Here is a 20138-nt window from a genome sequence, read left to right as displayed (position 1 = left end):
GTATCAAAAGCTTTCCTGAAAATCAAGTATATGATATCAAAATTATTTTTGGCATTCAGTTCCTTTGTGACCACATCATAGTATACAATCAAATTGGTCAGACAAGACTTCCCTTTAACAAACCCATGCCATGTCTTAACTATTACTGCAGTCTTGTCTAGATGATCCTGCAATGCTTCTTTAACCAGTGATTCCATTATTTTCCCCGGAACACAAGTTAAACTAAGAGGTCTGCAGTTACTTGTGTTACTTTTTGAACCTCCTTTGTGAATTGGTGATACATTTGCACACCTCTAGTCTATGGGGACCTCTCCTGAGTCCAAGGAAGCTCTCATAATTATGGCTAAGGGTTTGCTTACTTCCTTTGCTGCCTCCTTTAATATAACTGGATAGATCCCATCCACCCCAGGTGCCTTCCTTATTGCAACAATTTCTCCTCCACTTTGCTCTCAGTTATTACAAAATCACTTAGCTCCCTGTTAGCATTTGATAAACTTCTGGCACTCCCCTCATTGAATGACTCCTCATGCGTGAATGTAGATGCAAAATACTCATTCAGTTTGTCAGCTACCTGAGCATGACCATCAATGGTCAATCCATCTATGTTAAGTGGTCCAATCTGATGCATCCCTTTCCTTCTAGAGTTTACACAAGTAAAGAACTCTTTGCTAATTTCCAAATAACTTTTAAAACTAAAAACGAGATATCTCAGGATAATCTATCAAGGGGTTAACCACTCTACCAATCTAGATATCATTTGAAAATTTAACAACATGCCCTCTATTCCTTCATTGACATCATTTAAGAATATCAAACATAACAGTCATCCCATTACTAATCCATGGGGAACCCCACCTCTTACTTTAGCTCAATCTGAAGGATAACCATTAATGGAAACCACCCTCTGCCTCTTGCCCTGCAGCCATCCTATAATCCATCTAAGAATTTTTCTTGTGATTCCAGCATGTTCTAGCTTATAAAGTAAACTCTCATCTGAGACTAAGTCAAAAGCTTTGCCTAAATCCATATAAACCATGTTGAAATTATTTCCTACACCAAGCTCACGAGTGACAAAACAGCTAACCAGATTTGTTAACCATAATTTTTTCCATTATAAAACCATCCCATTTTCCCTTCAGAACATCATTTCTATCTAAATGATCACGAATTGCACTCTTGTTCACTGCCTCCATGATTTTGCCTTCCACTGATATTAGACTGAGAGCTTATACAGCAACCTCTCATCTGGGACTGAATAAAATGCTTTACTTAAATCCAAATAAATAAGGTTGAAATTATTACCTACTCCCAGCTCATGAATGACAAAATAGCTAACCAACTTGGTTAAATATGGTTTTTTCCCATTACAAAAACCATGCCATTTTTTCTTCAAAATACCATTTCTATCCAAATGATCTTGAACTGCACTCTTGATCATTGCCTCCACGATTTTACCTATCCCACTTCACTGTTATAACCACCATATGTATTGGTAACACACTGGCGCTTCTCCAATCCAAGGGAATCCTCCTGAGTTCAGTAATGACCTCATGAAATGAATTAGAAAATTTGACAGTTTAGTTCTTGCAGATAAATCTGTTTCATTAGTTTGACTAGCCATAATGCATTTTGTAGATGGTGTAAAGGTTTTGAAAGGAGGAAAATGTATGAGATAAATTTTTACATATGTTATACACACAGCAAGTTTTGCAGTTCCCCTTCCCCCTGCACACACACACACACACACACACACACACACATACACTGGACTCCTTCAATCATAGCTGGCTGGCGGAGTTTAGGCAGCAAGGTTATACACTATTACTTATTTAAACTTTAAACTTAAGACTTATTTAAACTTTAAACTTATTTAAACTATTACTTATTTAAAATTTAGGATTTCTTTACTTATATAAACTCTAAAAGGAGGGGGGATGAATCTGATTGGTCCACTTGATATCGATGGTTTGACCGTTGATGATCCTGCTCAGATAGCAAACAAACTGAATGAGTATTTTGCATCTATATTCACACACGAGGAGTTATTAAGGTTTGAAAATGGCAGAAGGTTATCAAATTGTAGCAGGGTGCTTAATGATTTTGTAATAACTGAGAGCAAAGTGAAGGAAAAATTGTTGAAAAATTGTTGCACATCTCCAATCTGAGATCCCCACAGATTGGAGATGTGCAAATGTATCCTCAATTCACAAAGGGGGATCGAAGGGTGACACGAGTAATTACAGACCAGTTAGTTTAACTTCTGTTCGGGGTAAAATAATGGAGTCACTGGTTAAAGATGCATTGCAGGATCATCTAGACAAGACTGCAGCAATAATTTAGACACAGCATGGGTTTGTTAAGGGAAAGTCTTGTCTGACAAATTTGATAGGATATTATGATGTGGTTACAAAGGAACTGGATGCAAAAAATAATTTTGATATCATATATTTTGATTTCAGGAAAGCTTTTGACACTGTTGCGCATGGAAGACTATTGTACAAATCGGAGAAGAATAGTATTAAGGGTAAGTTGCTACAATGGATAAAAGGATGGTTGAGTGGGAGAAGACAGAGGGTAGTAATCAATGGGTGCTGCTCTTCGTGGACTAATGTTATTAGTGGAGTCCCACAGGGTTCAGTGTTGGGTCCTCCGTTGTTTTGTATATTTATTAATGATATTGATGAAGGTATATCAGGCTTAGTGTTGAAGTTTGCAAATGAACAAAGGTTGGCAGGGTTGTTAATGACAGTAATGGCAGTGTGCTACTGCAACAAGATCTAGATAATTTGGGCAGATGGGCTAAGAAGTGGCAACTGAAGTTTAACCTTGACAAATGCAAAGTACTGCATATGGGTAGAAGTAACCCCAGAGAAACTGTGCGGTACTACACTTAAGGTGGTAGAAAATGAAAAAGACCTGGGAGTAATTGGGCAGTCAGATATGAAGTTTTCTGAGCAATGCAGACAGGCTGCCAGGGCAGGTCATGGGGTTTTGTCAATGATATATAGGAATTTTGCTAGCAGGGAAAAGGAAGTGATTGTCCCTCAGTATAAGGCAATGGTCAGGCTACGCCTTGAATACTGTGTACAGATCTGGAGGCCTCATTTTAGGAAGGATGTAGATTTGCTTGAGCGTGTACAGAGAAGGGCAACAAGATTGGTGAGGGGAATGACAGGATCCTCTTACCAAGAGAGGCTTAAGTTCTGCAAACTGCAGTGGCTGGAGACTAGGCACCTGCACGGTGATCTGATTGGGGGTGTATAAGGCCTTGAATGGGTTGAGCACGATGAATTCTGATGGGATCCTTCCGCTTGTTCAGATTACAAACCTAAGGGGGCATAAATTAAAATTAAGAAAAGACAGATGTAGAATAGATGTGCAGAAATTTGCCTTTATTCAGCGGCTGGTTAATTGCTGGAACAAACTTCATCTGTCGATGTGGAAGTTGATAGGTTAAATAAATTTAAGTAGGAACTGGACAGGCATTTGGAGGGAATGGTGTGATATTTTTTTTTTTTTGGCTGATGCTGCATAAGCTCATACACTGGGTTTCTTGCATCACATGCCACTACTACTACTACTACTTCTACACTAGCTGATTGCATAAAACATTACTCGTGGACTATCTGGTAAATGGACTGTGAAATCCTGAAGAAATGGTGCAGAGGTTATGTACATCATTTATGCTCTATAATATTTTTAAATATGAAGAGAGAAGTGTCCTAACAAGAAGTCTGAGGGATAAAAAAAAAAAAAAGAAAGAAAGAAAAATCATTAAACGTTTAATGTAAAATTAAATTAAAATATATACAGATTTTGAACAATATTTTTGTAAATAATATACAATTACATACACAAGAGATAAAGAAAAATCGTTAAACATTTAATGTAAAATTAAATTAAATTTTTTACAGATTTTGCACAATATTTTTGTAAATAATATACATACAATTGTGCTATGCATATTATGACTTTATCTTAAGAAAAATACATACAGTAATCACTTATTTTCTTCTGCACCTTCTTCCGGCTGATAATTTTGTTTTCAACATTTGTTTGGAGTGAAGAAACCATCGAAAGTCCTTCAGTATCTTCTTCAGCGGCGAAAAACATTTTTAAACAATTGATTTGTATGAGCGCTTCTTCTATTTTCATCGGTGGTTCGTCGTTAATATGTTCTTCGACAGAATGACCTCCTTCCATTTCTTCATCCTCATGAAGAACTTCTTGAAAAATATCGATGATAATGTCGTTGATATCTAGAGCACCATCTTCTGTAGTGAGGTTCGAGTCTATATCTTTGTAGCCAGGGTCACTTGTAGCTGAAGTATCGTACATTATCAATAGATATTGAAGTTCTTGTTCTTCTTGGTGCTCCACATTGCTGTTCACAACTTCAATATTTGCGTTTGAGAAGCCAGACTTTACAAAACAGTTCACGAGTTTGTTTTCTAATTGCGTTTACTGAAGAGGAAATTCATTGAATCGCATCTAGGATGCTGATTTTCTTTGCAAGGTCACTCGCACATGTTACATCGTTCATGTTTGCAATGAGATGTCTTAAAACACGTAACGAAGTTTAAATTTTTTTATTATCCCTTGATCCAAGGGCTGACACTCTGCAGATGTGTTTGGTGGCAGAAAAATGATTTGAATGATACAATTCAATGTGCAGGTGAGATGCAGCATTATCCATGAAAAGAATAATTTTTCTGTTTTGATGAATCATGTTTTGGTTAAAGTGACTTATCCATTCGCTCATGATATCTTGTCATCCACACTTTTTTATTAGACTTCCAGTCAACATTCAAAAGATTCAACTTTATGCCCTTGAAACAACGAGGATTTTGTGGTTTTCCTATAACAAGAGGTTGTTCAAAGTCTCCCAGCATATTTGTACACAATAGTACAGTCAAGCGTTCCTTAGAAATTTCGCCCTAGCACTTTTCGTTTTTTAGACTCATTGTTTTTTCAGGAAGAGCTTTAAAAAACAACCCAACCCTGTTTCGTCACAGTTGTAAATATCCTTAGCTTCAAAATCACGACATAAATCTTCCAATTTGACGGTCCACTCTGTTACAACCCCAGTATCAACAGATCCACCTTCACCACTTACGGTTTTCCAAGAAATTTTATGCCGAGTTTTGAACTTGTCTAGCCATCCCACAGAAGCTTTGAACTCATTTACTCCCATAGATTTCGCAACCTCCAAAGCCTTTTCCCTAATAATAGGCCCATTAATGGGAATTTTTTTTAGCACGTGCACGACAAAACCACTCACACGTAACATGTCAATTTGAAGTCCAACAGTTTTCGGGAATGATTTTTGAACCTGATCATTTACGTGTTGCCAAAATTGTTTGAACAATTCATTTTTTTTTCTTTAGGATGTCGCTTACCTGCATCTTCCCGATTTTGAATTTTGCAGCGAGATTGGGAACACTGTTTTTTTGCCGATCATACGCATTAATGAGTTCGACTTTATCTTTTAAAGTTAAATGTTTACGAGAAGACATTGTGCACTTCACACGACACTGAACAAAACTGAAAACTGAAACTAAAAAGACGAAAGGCCGACCAAATCCCCCCCTGCACACACCGAATTCATCAGAAGTTTTACACGTGCCTTAAAATTCTTGAAAAAGGGTTTAGAACCGCGTCGTAAACCTTGATAAAATTCAGAGAATCAGAAATAGAAAATAAACACACGATTGAGGCAATACGTGGAAGAAAAGTTCCTAGAAAAAGGGCCATAAGCTCGCCCGCTGTCTGTTACGGGGAGATCAAATTAAGTGCTAATCTAAACAAACAGTGCAGATTGCCTGTCCGCATCCGTTACAGAGAATGTCCGCTAGACAGAAGCTGCAAACACATTAAAACCAATAGAGGTGAGTTGGGGAATTTGAAAATGTCCGTTGTAGAGAGATGTCCATTAACGAGAGGTGTCCGTTAGAAGTTTCACTGTATATATATATATACAGTAGAACCTGGATAAGACGTTTTCTGAGGGACTCAAGATTTAGAACTTCTTGCATGGGAAAACTTCTTAGAAGGGAAAATGACCTAAGTGTATGAAATATTAACTACACAAATAAACATGAAAAGATACACATATATAAGTTAAAGATCATTTTTAAATTCCATTTCAGAATTTATAAATATTTCACTCTGCCTATGGGAAACATTTTTAAACTGAGGATTTCTAATTGTTTAACATTCTGTTCATAAAACTCATTACCAAATACTCACACCTCAGAATGTAACTTGCACCCTTCTAGCCAATGGCTGTCCTGGGGGAGTGTCTTCTCAACAAAGAAATAAATTGATAATAATACTAATTATTACCAAGTTGGAAGTGAGCTCCTTTGGAGTTTCAAAATACCATAAAAAGTTACAATTACAATAAGATAGAGCAACAATCTACTAAGTAATTCAAAACTGTTCAGAAAAATGAGAACTTAACGGCAAATACTTTACTGTGCTTCATGTGGTCGCTACTATCCAATTATGGATATCGAACAAAATTTTTTTGATATTATGGATGTTGAAAAAACTTCAGTTATATCAAAATGTTTATACTAAAAATGTTTTAGCACTGAAAGCCTCAGACTACAGAAAATTCACTAATCGAACAAGGCAGTTTTTGTGATATCTCATATTGTGAATCATATGCGCCGGCAGGATATTTTGCAAGGTGGTGCAAGTGGGAATAAATTTTTTGTTCACCAAATTTTCGAATACATGCAATATTTTAATTAAGTTTGGCTAATTTATGTGTACAACTGAGCCAACGTTTCATGATCAGTGGGAGAAAGTATTTGTATTTTGAAAGAAAGAATTTGTAGTTTTAATGTTTCAATAATTTAATGAAAATATTAAAAATTGTGAATTACTTCGAAATCCAAAGGTAGTAGTGCAATTGCACCACCTTGCCGGTGCCCATGTTGTGAATGCCTTCATGAGTTGCCCTGAAATTGAACTATCTAGAATAAGCAAAGCATCACCACTGGATTCTCAAATAGGCAACACTTCGTCGGTGGATTCTCTGCGAATACTTATTCTTGGTGGATACCACAACCCAGGGGTATCCACCAAGAATAAGTAACATTAGCATTCTCTATTGGTGAAGTGTTGCTTATTGGAAGTAGTGCAATATCAGGGTAACTCATTCTGAAGGCATTCACAATATGAGATACAGTTGAACTTCCCTATAACGAATTCGATAAATCCAGCGAAATTCGTTATACAGAGAATATCTTTTTTTATTAGAAATTGTTATCTAATTAGAAAATGAAAACGAATCTACATTTACTTTAAATGTATTTTATTTCAAAAACATACTTATTTAAATTATGTTTACACAATTTTTACCGGTAAATATCACAAATTAAAAAAATCTGCAATTTTCGTTTCCACAGTACAATTAAAAAATTGTCTGATTCTCAAAGAAAACCTCAAATTTGTTCAGAGCATTAAAAACATTATCAGGAACATTTTCACAAAACTGTAGACTCTTACGAACCGTTTTAAAAGTGTTAATCATTTCTTCGCGAGTTGGCTTTTCTATGGGTTGTTCGGATGCGTCTCTTCAGCGTCATCGTTAATTTCTTCGTGATCATGGTTGCGTCTAACACTGTTCAGCACATTTCATCTTTATTTGGATGTTCTGCTGTGATCTACATAAACATAACTATCCATTGTTATTTCATTTTCGATGTTTCCAGACGATTCTAATAATGTCCAAAAGTTTTTCAGTTGTGAAAGGGGCAGTTCATCTTGTTCGTCCAGTCGTTGTTTGACTTCTGTATTCAATGCAAATCCCGCTTTCGAAAAACAATTTTGAATAGTGTATTCAGTGACATCATTTGTCCAAACTTTTGCCAGTTCAGAGATGCAATCTCTAAGGTAATTGTAACCTCCAAGTTTCTATTTTCTGATAATGCATTGACAATCTTCATTATTATTCTCTTTCGATAATGAAATTTAAAATTTTTAATAATGCCTTTCTCCATTGGCTGGAGTTTTGACATTACGTTTGGTGGTAAAAACAACTTCGCACTTTTAAGTTTGGCAGAAATATTGGCAGGATGTGCCGGACAGTTGTCAGTTACCAACACGATTTTCCTTTTTTCTTTTCTTATACGCTTGTCTAGTTTTAATATCTATTCTTCAAAAATATCACTTGTCATCCATGCTTTTTTATTAAAGGTGTAGTCAACTTCCAAAGATTTTGTGCCTCTAAAACATCTTAGGTTTTTTGATATTCCGACGACTAAAAGTCTTAATTTTTCACTTCCTGTCATATTTGCTCCAACTAGCACAGTGATTCTTTCTTTGCTTTCCGCCAAAACATTTATCATCCTTAAAAGACAGTTCTATTCGGTAAACATTTAAAGAATAAACCCATTTCGTCAGCATTAGAAACATCCTTACGCTCATATTCTTCCAAAATCTTCTTTAAGGTATTGTTCCTCCAACTGTTGCAATCTTCTTCACTTACATTAACACTTTCTCCACAAATAACCTTTTCCACAATTCTGTGGCGCTTCTTAAATTTATTTAGCCACCCAGTGCTCGCATTAAATTCTATATGTCCAAGGGACTGCAAATTTCAGAGCTTGTTGCTTAATTATTAGGCCCGATATTGGGATATTCTTTTCACGTATCATTTGCACCCATTTTAGAACAGCTTTATCAACATCTTTGTATATACACAACTTAATTCGCTTCTTGTCTGCTCCTCCTTCAATTGCATTTAAAATTGATTCTCGATTTTTTTAACATCGTAGATAAACTGCTTGCAGGTATGCCATATTTCTCTGCAACATCTTTTTTCTTAAAACCCTAGGATTTTAAAACCCTGGTCAATATCATAACAATCTTTGCTTTATCATTAATACTTAAACACTTTCTCTTCGACATTGTTTTCGCAATTGTAAAAATTACTGGACTGCAGCTCTTGCTGATACACACACTGCAAACTTTGCTGTGCTGTGCTGGCCATATAGTGAATTGTTAGTACAGATACCGCCTACTCAATGACGTTCGCTTGCCAATTCAACAGTATCACTCCCTTTGAAGAAATATACAACTTTGTGAATTTATTTTATTCCGATTTCATTCATATATACACAAAAGAAAATTTATGATTAATGTATGCTGTATGTTACTTTTCAGGAAAAAAAAAACAAGAGCATATAGCGTATGTGATTGATGACGAATGAAAAAAAAAAAAAAATTCATGAAACCATCTACTGGGGGTCCAGTTAGACGAGAACAGACATATCATATAATGATTGACATGAAGGTCACGTGGTAGAGTTGAGGTGAAAAGCGAATGTCACTCAGTAGGTGTTACTAAAAACTGACTATGGTAGCATTCTATGTATTGCCGCCGCAGCATGCTAAAGGTTTACCGCAACGAATTTCGCTTTCCCCTGAGCCAACATCAATTTACAAATCTACCCTATTTATTGTAAAGTTTACGACCACTTTTAAGAAAACCCATTTGGTTTAATAACTGTAACAAAAATGAAACAAAGACCCTCCTACTGGCATCAATGGCCACAAGTGTTCACTAAAAGGATGATTATTTAATTCCAGATGCTAATGCAAAATTTCGGAGGGAAGGAGGCAGTATATTTGAGTGGCTGTTTAGCATTAAATGCTTGAAAATCTTCAAAAATGCTTTTACTAATTTTTTTAAAAATTCGTTACAGAGAGACTAACACTTCGTTATATGGGGTTAATTTTACATGTAATTTCGTTTCAAGGTGCAATGTTTTGCGAAAAAATTCGTAATATAGAGAAATTCGTTAAATAGAAGTTCATAATAGAGAAGTTCCACTGTATATCAAAAACGATGCGATTTCACCTACTTCAGTGATTTACTATGAACTAAAATGATGCTTGGCACTAAACTGTTCGATTACCGAAATGTTTATATTGTTTAATATTTTTATATATAAAAATAAAAAATTTCTATATTTAAAAACTTGGGAAAACGTCATTATAATACCACACTGTGTATTCTTTATCACAAACTTTTTATGCGGGAAAACTTTTTACCCGGGAAACTTCTTACGTGGGAAAATAATAAATTACAATATACAGAGGTGAAATAGGGACTTAAGAAACCAAATCTAGTACAGGGGAAAACTTCTTATGTGGGAATTTGATATCCGAGTTCATTTTATTTTATTTCTATTATATTTTACCCTGTTATTAATAATTTTACTTTACAGTTTACTTTTACTTTACTTTACTCACCTCCTATTGGTTTTGTAATTATTAGATTGAAAATTAATAGATATATTAGATGAAATATGCATAGATGGAGGTGAAATTTACACAGTGCCAGAAACTAAAAGGGTAAGGATAGTAGAAAAAGAAGTAAAGTCAGTCGTTGTATAGCACGATAGTTGTGTTCCTAGAAACCCTCGTGCAATGCAAAATCGTGCAATATAAACAACAGGCCCTATGGGAAAAGTGCCGACCACCCAAGATTGAACACACATTTGTAACTAAAACATTACCAAACACAATAAATAATCATAATAAAATATTGCTAATGCTTTTGCTTCTATCACAAGCAAACTTGTTTTTTGTTTGATTTTCTGTCCAAACAGATGACAGCTGTTCCATCCCTTCCAACTCTTTGTGTCTTGATCTAATGGATTTGAATTACACTTTGAGTTGTTCCTGCTATGAATTTTCTCTGCATTCTTTCTAATTCTCGACGTTGCCTCATTTAGGCCTGTAGCACGTGCAATATCACATGGTCTTTTCATTTCGCTCAAAGCGTTTCACAATTTCATATTTTTTCTCTATCGACAGAGGCGGACTGGCCATAAGCCTTACCAGGGGAAACCCTGGTGGGCCGGAGGCCGGTGTGATTTTGGCCATAAACCATCGTATGAGGCCGCTACAAATTTTCCTGGGTAAGAATTTTTGATCCAGTCCGCCTTTGTTTATCGATATTGCTTTTCTTTTTCTCTCTGAATCTGTAGTGTCTTCACCAGGATGCTTCCTTTTCACACCTTTTAAGTATTTCACTCATTTTTAGGGAATAAAGCACAATTACAAAATGAAGAGGCACGCTTGACACACATAAACAGAGCTGCACACGTGTAGCAACTGAATAAACAACACTGTAAAAGCAGAGATACACTATTAACACCTCACATTTTACTAAAGCACATTTCTGGGGGTTACTACCATAAAACAATAAAAACAATTTCCACTTGCATTTCTGCTAGTGGAATCTATTATAAATTGGTAGTAAACTCGATCTAATGGCATTTGCGATAATATCGATAGCTGGAATTGTGTGGGTTTACTTTGTTATGGTGAAATGTGTTTCCCCTTCACTGATATAAAAAACAAATACATTTTTGAAATCTCTTCATTCCTATCATGTTGCGTTCAGTTGGGGTGATTCCGCGCTCGACTGCCATTTCTTGACAACACAAAGGCAAATCGTGCACAAGCGAATTCGGTTCGTGTTGTATACGATATCGTTCCCCTATTTATAAATCGTGTATGATCGAATTCGTGTAGTGTAAACACGTATTATATGAGGACTGACTGTATAGTAGATATATAAAAGGTGAAAGAATGTTAATATTCTTAAAAGTTATGATGAATTAAGAAAATTATGGGCTGAATTACAAAGCCAATAGGAAGTGAGTGAACTGTAAATTTAAATTATTAAAAATAAGATAAAATATAATACAAATAAAATAAATTAAAAAGTGGTAGAGCTGTCATCATAATTTATTTTATTATTGATTACAATGAAGAGAGAGCCATAGAAAGAACATGATCCTAATTAGCAATTAACTGTTGCTGTAATATCATCCACCTAAGAAATAACAATTTCGGTTTTTAATAGGCGAGATGCACGGAACATCTTATTTTTAATAATTTTAATTTATAGTTCACTCGCTTCCTATTGGCTTTGTAATTCAGCCCATAATTTTCTTAATTCATCATAACTTTTAGGATATTAACATTCTTTCACCTTTTACATATCTACTGTACTTCTTTTTCTATTATCCTTACCTTTCTAGTCTCTGGCACTATGTGTAAATTTCACCTCCATCTATGCATACTTTATCTAATATATCTATTCATACATACTTATATATACTTTTGCATCCTTTAATGCTGCTTTGCACTTTTAGGTGCATCTGTCACACTGGACTTATTAATTTTTCATCAACTGAAACCTTTTTACAATACAATGAAACTTTTATTTTAAAATCACATTAAAATAAAAAAAAAAAATTTATATATATATATATATATATATAATTATTACGAATAATAAAAATTAAAAATAAATAGAGAAGGCGGATTTGAAGTGCAATAATATGGATTATGGATCAGGGACACTGCAAGAGCAAAGGTACCCTACAACCATAATATATACATAAAATTATTTTTATTGTTATGTGTAGAATTTAAATATAGAATTCAACTAGTGCTAATAATGAAAATACCGTGTATCCTGGTAGCGATATATGTGTTGAACAAAGGGTTGAAAAAAGGAAAAGAAAAGTGTAACGATATGAAAGAGTGTAATGATATAAAAAGAATGTAACGATATAAAAAGAAGAAAAGAAACAAAATGCAAATTTTGAAAAAACAACGACCAATGTGGAAATAGCATTGCGGTATTTTTCATAATTTTTGTGTCTTCGTCAGAGGTCATCCACCAAAATTATGAAAAAGAACAGCAATACTCTTACTTCTGTTAATGACATGTTCTGTATGTCAAAGAGCACGTGTAAGAGGCCACGTGGTAAAAATAATTTAGAATAAATAAAATACAAGTTATGTAAAACTATTATGTGTTACTAATGTATTACATACAGAACATGGATGACCTTACAGAAGTAAGTGGACCGCTATGAAAGTGAAGACAAAGAAAGGGAGTGTCCGAATGACAAGAACTTACCACTACTGGACGGGTTGACAGAAAAGACTGAGCCGGAGGCTAACCCGTGTATATATGCGTAGCAACGCCAGCGGCGCCTAGCGTTAGACGAATTTGTTGTCTGTATATTATGTAATATACATATGCGGTACAGTTGCTAAAACATCCGCAATGTTTCTAAAACATCCGAAAAATACCGCAATGCTATTTCCACATTGGTCGTTGTTTTTTCAAAATTTGCATTTTGTTTCTTTTCTTCTTTTTATATCGTTACATTCTTTTTATATCATTACACTCTTTTATATCGTTACTTTTCTTTTCCTTTTTTCAACCCTTTGTTCAACACATATATCGCTACCAGGATACACGGTATTTTCATTATTAGCACTAGTTGAATTCTATATTTAAATTCTACACATAACAATAAAAATAATTTTATGTATATATTATGGTTGTAGGGTACCTTTGCTCTTGCAGTGTCCCTGATCCATAATCCATATTATCGCACTTCAAATCTGCCTTCTCTATTTATTTTTAATTTTTATTATTCGTAATAATTATTATCCTAAGCTTTATCCAGGTTGAGCTCACGCCACCTAGAACAGCTTATATACACTTGCTATTTCTTTTTTCTACACTATATTTATATATTCACCATCCTATCCTATTTTTTTTTTTTTTTTTTTTAATTTTTATTATTCGTAATTATATACACACACACACACACACACACACACACACACACACACACACACACACACAGTAGAGAGTCGATTATCCAAACTAATTGGGACTAAGGTGGTTCAGTTAATCAAATATACATGAGAATACGCAATTTATACGAAACAAAGTCTAATTAGGCCTACAATTAAATTATTGTATGCACAGTTATTCCTACTATATTTTGAAATATGAAGTACAGGAACTCCTCCACTTACGTGATACTTGACTTACGGAAATTCGACTTAATGTAAGTTTTTGCCGGCCAGTTTGCACTGGCCGGCAAAAACTTTAAAAAATCGGTTAACATATTTTGCATCCCATAGGAATAAATGGAGGTATCGTGAAAATATTGTAATGTGACCTCAATAACACATTTTTTTTTTCTTTTAGAGAGATAAACTATTTATCTCTCTAAAAGGTCATGTTTATAATGGAAATTGTACTACTCTTTTAAAAGTTTTGAATGCCTTTGTGATATTTTCCTAAAGCACGTTTCTGGAGGTCACAACCATAAAACAATAAAAACAATTTGCACTTTCCAGTTTATTGGGCTTTTCTGTTAGCGCAATCTATTATAAACGGGTAGTAAACTCGATCTTATTGCATTTGCGATAATACCGATATTATGTGTGCATTTTTCCGTTATTATGGTGAAATGCATTCCCCTTCATTGAAATCTTCAATCATATAAAAAACAAAATTTCAGAACCTTCTCTTCATTCCTATTTACTTATTACAATTGTGAAAGCAAAGGGACCAACGAAAAGTACAAGTGCTGGCAGTGCCAGGAAATGAAACAAAATTGATTTAGAAATCAAGATAAAAATGATTAAGAAGTACGAAGCTGGACAAAGTTTGTCAACTACTGCAAGAGAATTGGGTCTTGCTGCTTCAAAGTGAATACTATTATGGTTAAGGACAGTGCGCATATAAAAGAACATGTCAAAGGATCAATGTACTTAAGATCAACAGTGATCACAAAACAACGTTCAGATGCTACATCGAAGATGGAACAGCTGTTAATAATATGGATGGAAAATCATATTCAGAAGGGAGTGCCCCTGAGTCTCATGAACATTCAAGCAAAAACAACAAGTATTTATAAAGATATTAAAGATAAGTATGGCAAACCCCAACCCAAGTTCATGGCAAGCAACGGGTGGTTTAATAGGTTCAAGCATCGCACTGGTTTCCACAATGTTAAAGTATGCAGTGAAGTTGCCAGTGCCGATTCTGCAGCTGCAGAGAAATTTTGGGATGTGTTAGAAAAAAATTATTCACGAATGCGGCTAATCAACGCAGCAAATTTTTAACACTGACGAGACTGCTCTGTATTGGAAAAAAATGCCGGATCGAACATACATTGCCAAAGAGAAAAATACAATGCCAGGTTTCAAAAGATAGGGCCACGCTCTTGTTTGGGGCTAACGCAGCGGGAGATTACCGATTAAAACCCCTGCTTGTGTACCATTCTGGAAATCCTGCATTTAAGGGCATCAATAAAGCCACCCTACCTGTGCATTTCTGATCGAACCAGAGAGCAGGGATAACAATATCTTTCTTTGAAGATTGGTTTAAATGCTGCTTTGATTCTTCTTTCAAGATTTCAAGAATGCTTCAAAATTTTCAAGAATGCTTCTTTCAAGATTTTGCTTCTATTAGATAATGCTCCTGGACATCCTACGCATGCAGATGATTTCATTTCGAACGTGAGAGTCCTATTTCTACTGCCAAACACGACTTTACTTATCCAACCTATGGATTAGGGTGTTATTTCAAATATAAAAGCATACTATTTACATACAACATTTGCTCAGGCATTGTCTGCAGTAGACAATGAGAAAAATTTTACGTTAAGAGATTTTTGGAAATCTTACAATATTTACCACACCATGTTAAACATTAATAAGGCCTCCGCAGAAATTACCAAAAGTTGTTTAAATGGCGCATGGAAGAGAAAATATGCCCACGGCACGTAAAAGGCTTCAAAGGATTTGAAAAAGACAAATCATATGATGAGGTTACAGATAAGATTGTAAAAGTTGCAGAGCCACTTCAGTTGGAGGTTGATGTCAAAGATGTGGAGGAGTTAACAGAAGAAGAAAAGGAATTATCTAATGAAGAATTTATTGACTTGCAGGCAGCGATAGTGAAAGAAGAAAATGCTGACAAAGCTCAAGATGAACCAAATGAGGAGTCGAGACGCTGCATCACCACAGAGATGGCAATGGTGAGGTTTGAGAAGATGGATCCTGACAGTGAACGATTCTTAAAAGTTAACAGGGGGGTAAATGATATGCTTGCTTGCTAAAAAGAAATCTACGATGAAAAGAAAAAAGCCACCGTCCAGTCATCCATTAATATGTTCTTTCATAAGGTCGAGCGGCCAACCCCTTCTAAATCTCCACAGCCCTCAACCTCTGCAGCAGCGTACTTATCAGCTGAAGACGTTGATTCTGCAATGATGCTCAAGAGGTAAAACTTATTGATGTTATGCCTGTCTCCTCTCTTTTTTTGTAATTTTATAATTTTGAAATTTTTTTTTAAATTGCACGCTTTTATAATTTTTCCTGCGCATGAGGTAAAAAATTGAATAAATACAATGAATAACTCTATTTACATGTTCGTCGACCGTTTCTTTTTTGATTAAATCAATTCAGCAAACACAGTTGTGAGTGTTGCACGAGCATGGGGGAAATTCTGACTTACGTAGCGTTCCATTGAACGCAACCCTTACATAATTTGGGCAGTTCCTGTATATGTTTATTTCTAGGGTATAGCAATGTAATCCAACACGGGCTAACTTAGTCTTTATAGGTTCTTTTGGCCTTATGGCCTGCTGAGTACTTTTATGCCAATGTTTTAATACACTTTGAATACCTATATAGTACCAAATTATACTCTTACAATAGTAATATATATATATATATATATATATATATATATATATATATATATAGTTAAGAATAATGATATAGAGAAGCTATATGATATGGGAGGAAAATTAAGTTTAATTAGATAAGTCTGAATTACAATAACATAACTTATGGATCAGGGACACTGCTATCGCAAAACATACCCTACAGCCATAATGTGTACACGTATATATAAAATATTTTAAGTATAAAATATTGTAGGTAGAACATGTTAACGAGCTTTATGTAAAAATTAAAACTGATGAATATACAGTATACACTGGGAGCGATATATGTTGTGAAATAAAGGGGGGTGAAATGAACAGGAAAATAAAACGATAAGATTTGCACCGATTGAAACAATACCAAATAAATTTTGAAAAATATTAAAGATTTTGAAAGAACGATCAAGGTGGAAATAACATTGCAGTGTCTTTCATAATTTTTGTGTCTTCATCAGAGGTCATCCACCAAAATAATGAAAAAGACAGCAATGCTCTTACTTCTGTTTCTGACATGCTCTGTATGCATAGGTACACGTGCTCTAAAGTCACGGGGTAAACTACAATTTTAATTTTTAATTTTTAAATTTTAAAAATTTTGAATATAATTATACTGAATTTGATTTAACGTTAGTGTGCTAACAGAGGTGTTGCATACAGATCATGGATGACCTTACAGAAGTAAGTGAAACGCTAAGACAATGAAAAAAGTAAAGCCAAAAGTACGGAAAATCAGTATATACCGTAAGACAAGGACTTACCATTACTAGCCAAACTGAACAAAAGACTGATTTCGCAGGTTACATGTATATTTATGTGTGGGTACACTAGCGGCTCCTAGCGTTAAAAAAAAAAAAAAAAAAAAATTATTGGTGCATGTTTACCGAATGCAACAGCGGGAAACATGCACCAATAATTTTTTTTTTTTTTTTTTAACGCTAGGAGCCACTAGTGTACCCACACATAAATATACATGTAACCCACAAAATCAGTCTTTTGTTCAATTTGGCTAGTAATGGTAAGTCCTTGTCTTACGGTATATACTGATTTTCCTTACTTTTGGCTTTACTTTTTTCATTGTCTTAGCGTTTCACTTAATTCTGTAAGGTCATCCATGATCTGTATGCAACACTTCTATTACCACACTAACGTTAAATCAAATTTAGTATAATTATATTCAAAATTTTTTAAATTTAAAATTGTAGTTTACCATGTGTCTTTAGCACGTGTACCTATGCATACAGAGCATGTTGGAAACAGAAGTAAGAGCATTGCTGTCTTTTTCATTATTTTGGTGGATGACCTCTGATGAAGACAAAAATTATGAAAGGCACTGCAATGTTATTTCCACCTTGATCGTTCTTTCAAAATCTTTAATATTTTTTCAAAATTTATTTGGTATTGTTTCAATCGGCGCAAATCTTATCGTTTTATTTTCCTGTTCATTTCACCCCCCTTTATTTCACAACATATATCGCTCCCAGTGTATACTGTATATTCATCAGAATTAATTTTTACATAAAGCTCGTTAACATGTTCTACCTACAATATTTTATACTTACAATATTTTATATATATATATAGATATATATATATAATCTCTCTCTCTCTCTCTCTCTCTCTCTCTCTCTCTCTCTCTCTCTCTATATATATATATATATATATATATATATATATAGAGAGAGAGAGAGAGAGAGAGATTTCAATTTGAAAAACGTTATACTTACTGACCAGCATAAAAGCATGCTTCAAAATCTGCTTCAGGAGCATTTTCCATTAGCATACACTTTGCTTGGCTGCTGTAAAAAGTAAGTTTGGGCGTCTTAGCTTGTACCAGGTTTACAAATCGTGCAGCATATATATACTTTTTCCAATGGTGATTAGGTAAATTTTTGTAATTAAAAATATCATTTGTCCCTTTCTTTGGTACAGCAGGAGGAGAATCTTTGAGCACAGCTCCACTTTTTTTACTTGGCTTATATATAGTAATCTGCAAAAATAAACAAATCTGAGCTGAAGCAATAAAACAAGCAATATTTATATTAAAATAAAAGCACTTAAAAAGCTCTTTAACCCTGTATTGTGGCAGCACCACGCTCCAGACAAGTGATAGCTTTCTTTTTAATTTCTGGTAAAAAAATTTTTTGGTTTATCAGGATTCTGCTTGGAGAATACAAGTATTTGATCTTTTAATGGACTGCAATACATAGTGTATGTAATTTTTTGATTTTGTAATGCAAAATAATATTAAAAATTAATTCTGCTGAAAATATTATAACAAATTTTAGCAGTATGCTTCTAGTTATCCAAATGATAATTACAATATATTGGACAGGGATTCAATGCTGAAAAATAGGACCCCCCCCCCTCTCTCTCTGTCTAAATAAGATTCCTTGTTTTGATTTGATGTCTTAAATATTTGCTTATCTGGCTATGTGATTGTGTTCAGTGATTCCTCGTACTGGCAGATTCAGAATACAGCTATGGGTGCTCCAGTCAGTGCTCCCATAGCTAATAACCACAGAGACCTTGGAAAAAGACATTTTTGAATCTGCCAGTGACAGTCAATCTTGGGTACAGATATATAAACAATATGTTCACAGTCATTCACTGCAGATGAGGGCACTACTCAATATTTTAATTCCCTGCCCTCTTATATCTCTTTTACTATGGAGTCAGAGGTAGATCGTGCTCTTCTGTTTCTAGATGTCTAAGTATCACAACTGGGTTCTCATTTGATGACCTGAGTATACAGAAAACCAATTATAAGTAGGTACATGCCTGAGGATATTTGCATGAGCTTTATTTAGTCAACCATGGTCCCACTGGGATTACGCTGCCGACACGGATGCCAAGATATCTAGGACCAGGGCAGATATTTCTAAGTGTGAATATCTCCCCCACCATGTTTTAGATAAATTTCAATTATGTGGGAATAATTCTGGTTCCCATTTGGATAACAATAATGAATTCATTTCCATTGCTTATATTGCCCACTATCCAGACATATTTTCACATCTTGTTCGGTGTTGTGAACAAGATGTGCAGGAAGTTGCAGTCAATGGTTACCAGAGTTGAGTGTCATTCCCTTGCTGCAACATGCAGATTCTATTTATCAGATCAGCTGAAAGGATTTTGGGATGTGTTATAATGGTGAGAAAATTAGTCAAGAAACATTTGTCATGATGAACCAAAGACGACAAATGAAGAGCAAGAAAAACACTGACAGGGAGAAAATTGAGTATACTGAGTTATGCAAAGCCATTAGAAAGAGACTCAGAGAGGACATAAGAAGATTTAACATAAGAAAAGTAGAACAAGTAGAACAAATGATACTGAAACTAAAGAATAGCGATGGTGTATAAACAGCAGAGCAGGCATAATTCAAATAGCAGAAGACTACTATAGAGAATTATACAAGGAGCGAGGTAATGATACCAGCAGTGGGGAAGATGGATTGCAAAGTAGCAACACATACGACATACCCGATATTCTTCCTGATGAGGTAGAACATGCATTGAAGAAAATGAAGAATCGGAAAGCCCCGGGGGAAGATGA

General features: G+C 34.7%; 1 protein-coding gene across 1 annotated transcript in view; it reads right to left on the bottom strand.

The window, feature by feature from the left end:
- Window positions 1-20138, bottom strand: part of SAK (polo like kinase SAK) — a 220575-nt gene that overhangs the window by 33234 nt on the left and 167203 nt on the right. Inside the window, exon 12 of the mRNA XM_090384442.1 lies at window positions 18312-18570. Within this exon, the coding sequence (XP_090240568.1) occupies window positions 18312-18570 (259 nt within the window). The remainder of the gene's footprint in view (window positions 1-18311; window positions 18571-20138) is intronic.

Source organism: Mastigoproctus giganteus, chromosome 11 (genome assembly GCF_048544385.1).
Source record: "Mastigoproctus giganteus isolate SK-2022 chromosome 11, ASM4854438v1, whole genome shotgun sequence".
Taxonomy (NCBI): Eukaryota; Metazoa; Arthropoda; class Arachnida; order Uropygi; family Thelyphonidae; genus Mastigoproctus; species Mastigoproctus giganteus.
Note: the sequence above shows the minus strand (reverse complement) of the source record. Positions and strands in the feature narration are given on the sequence as shown.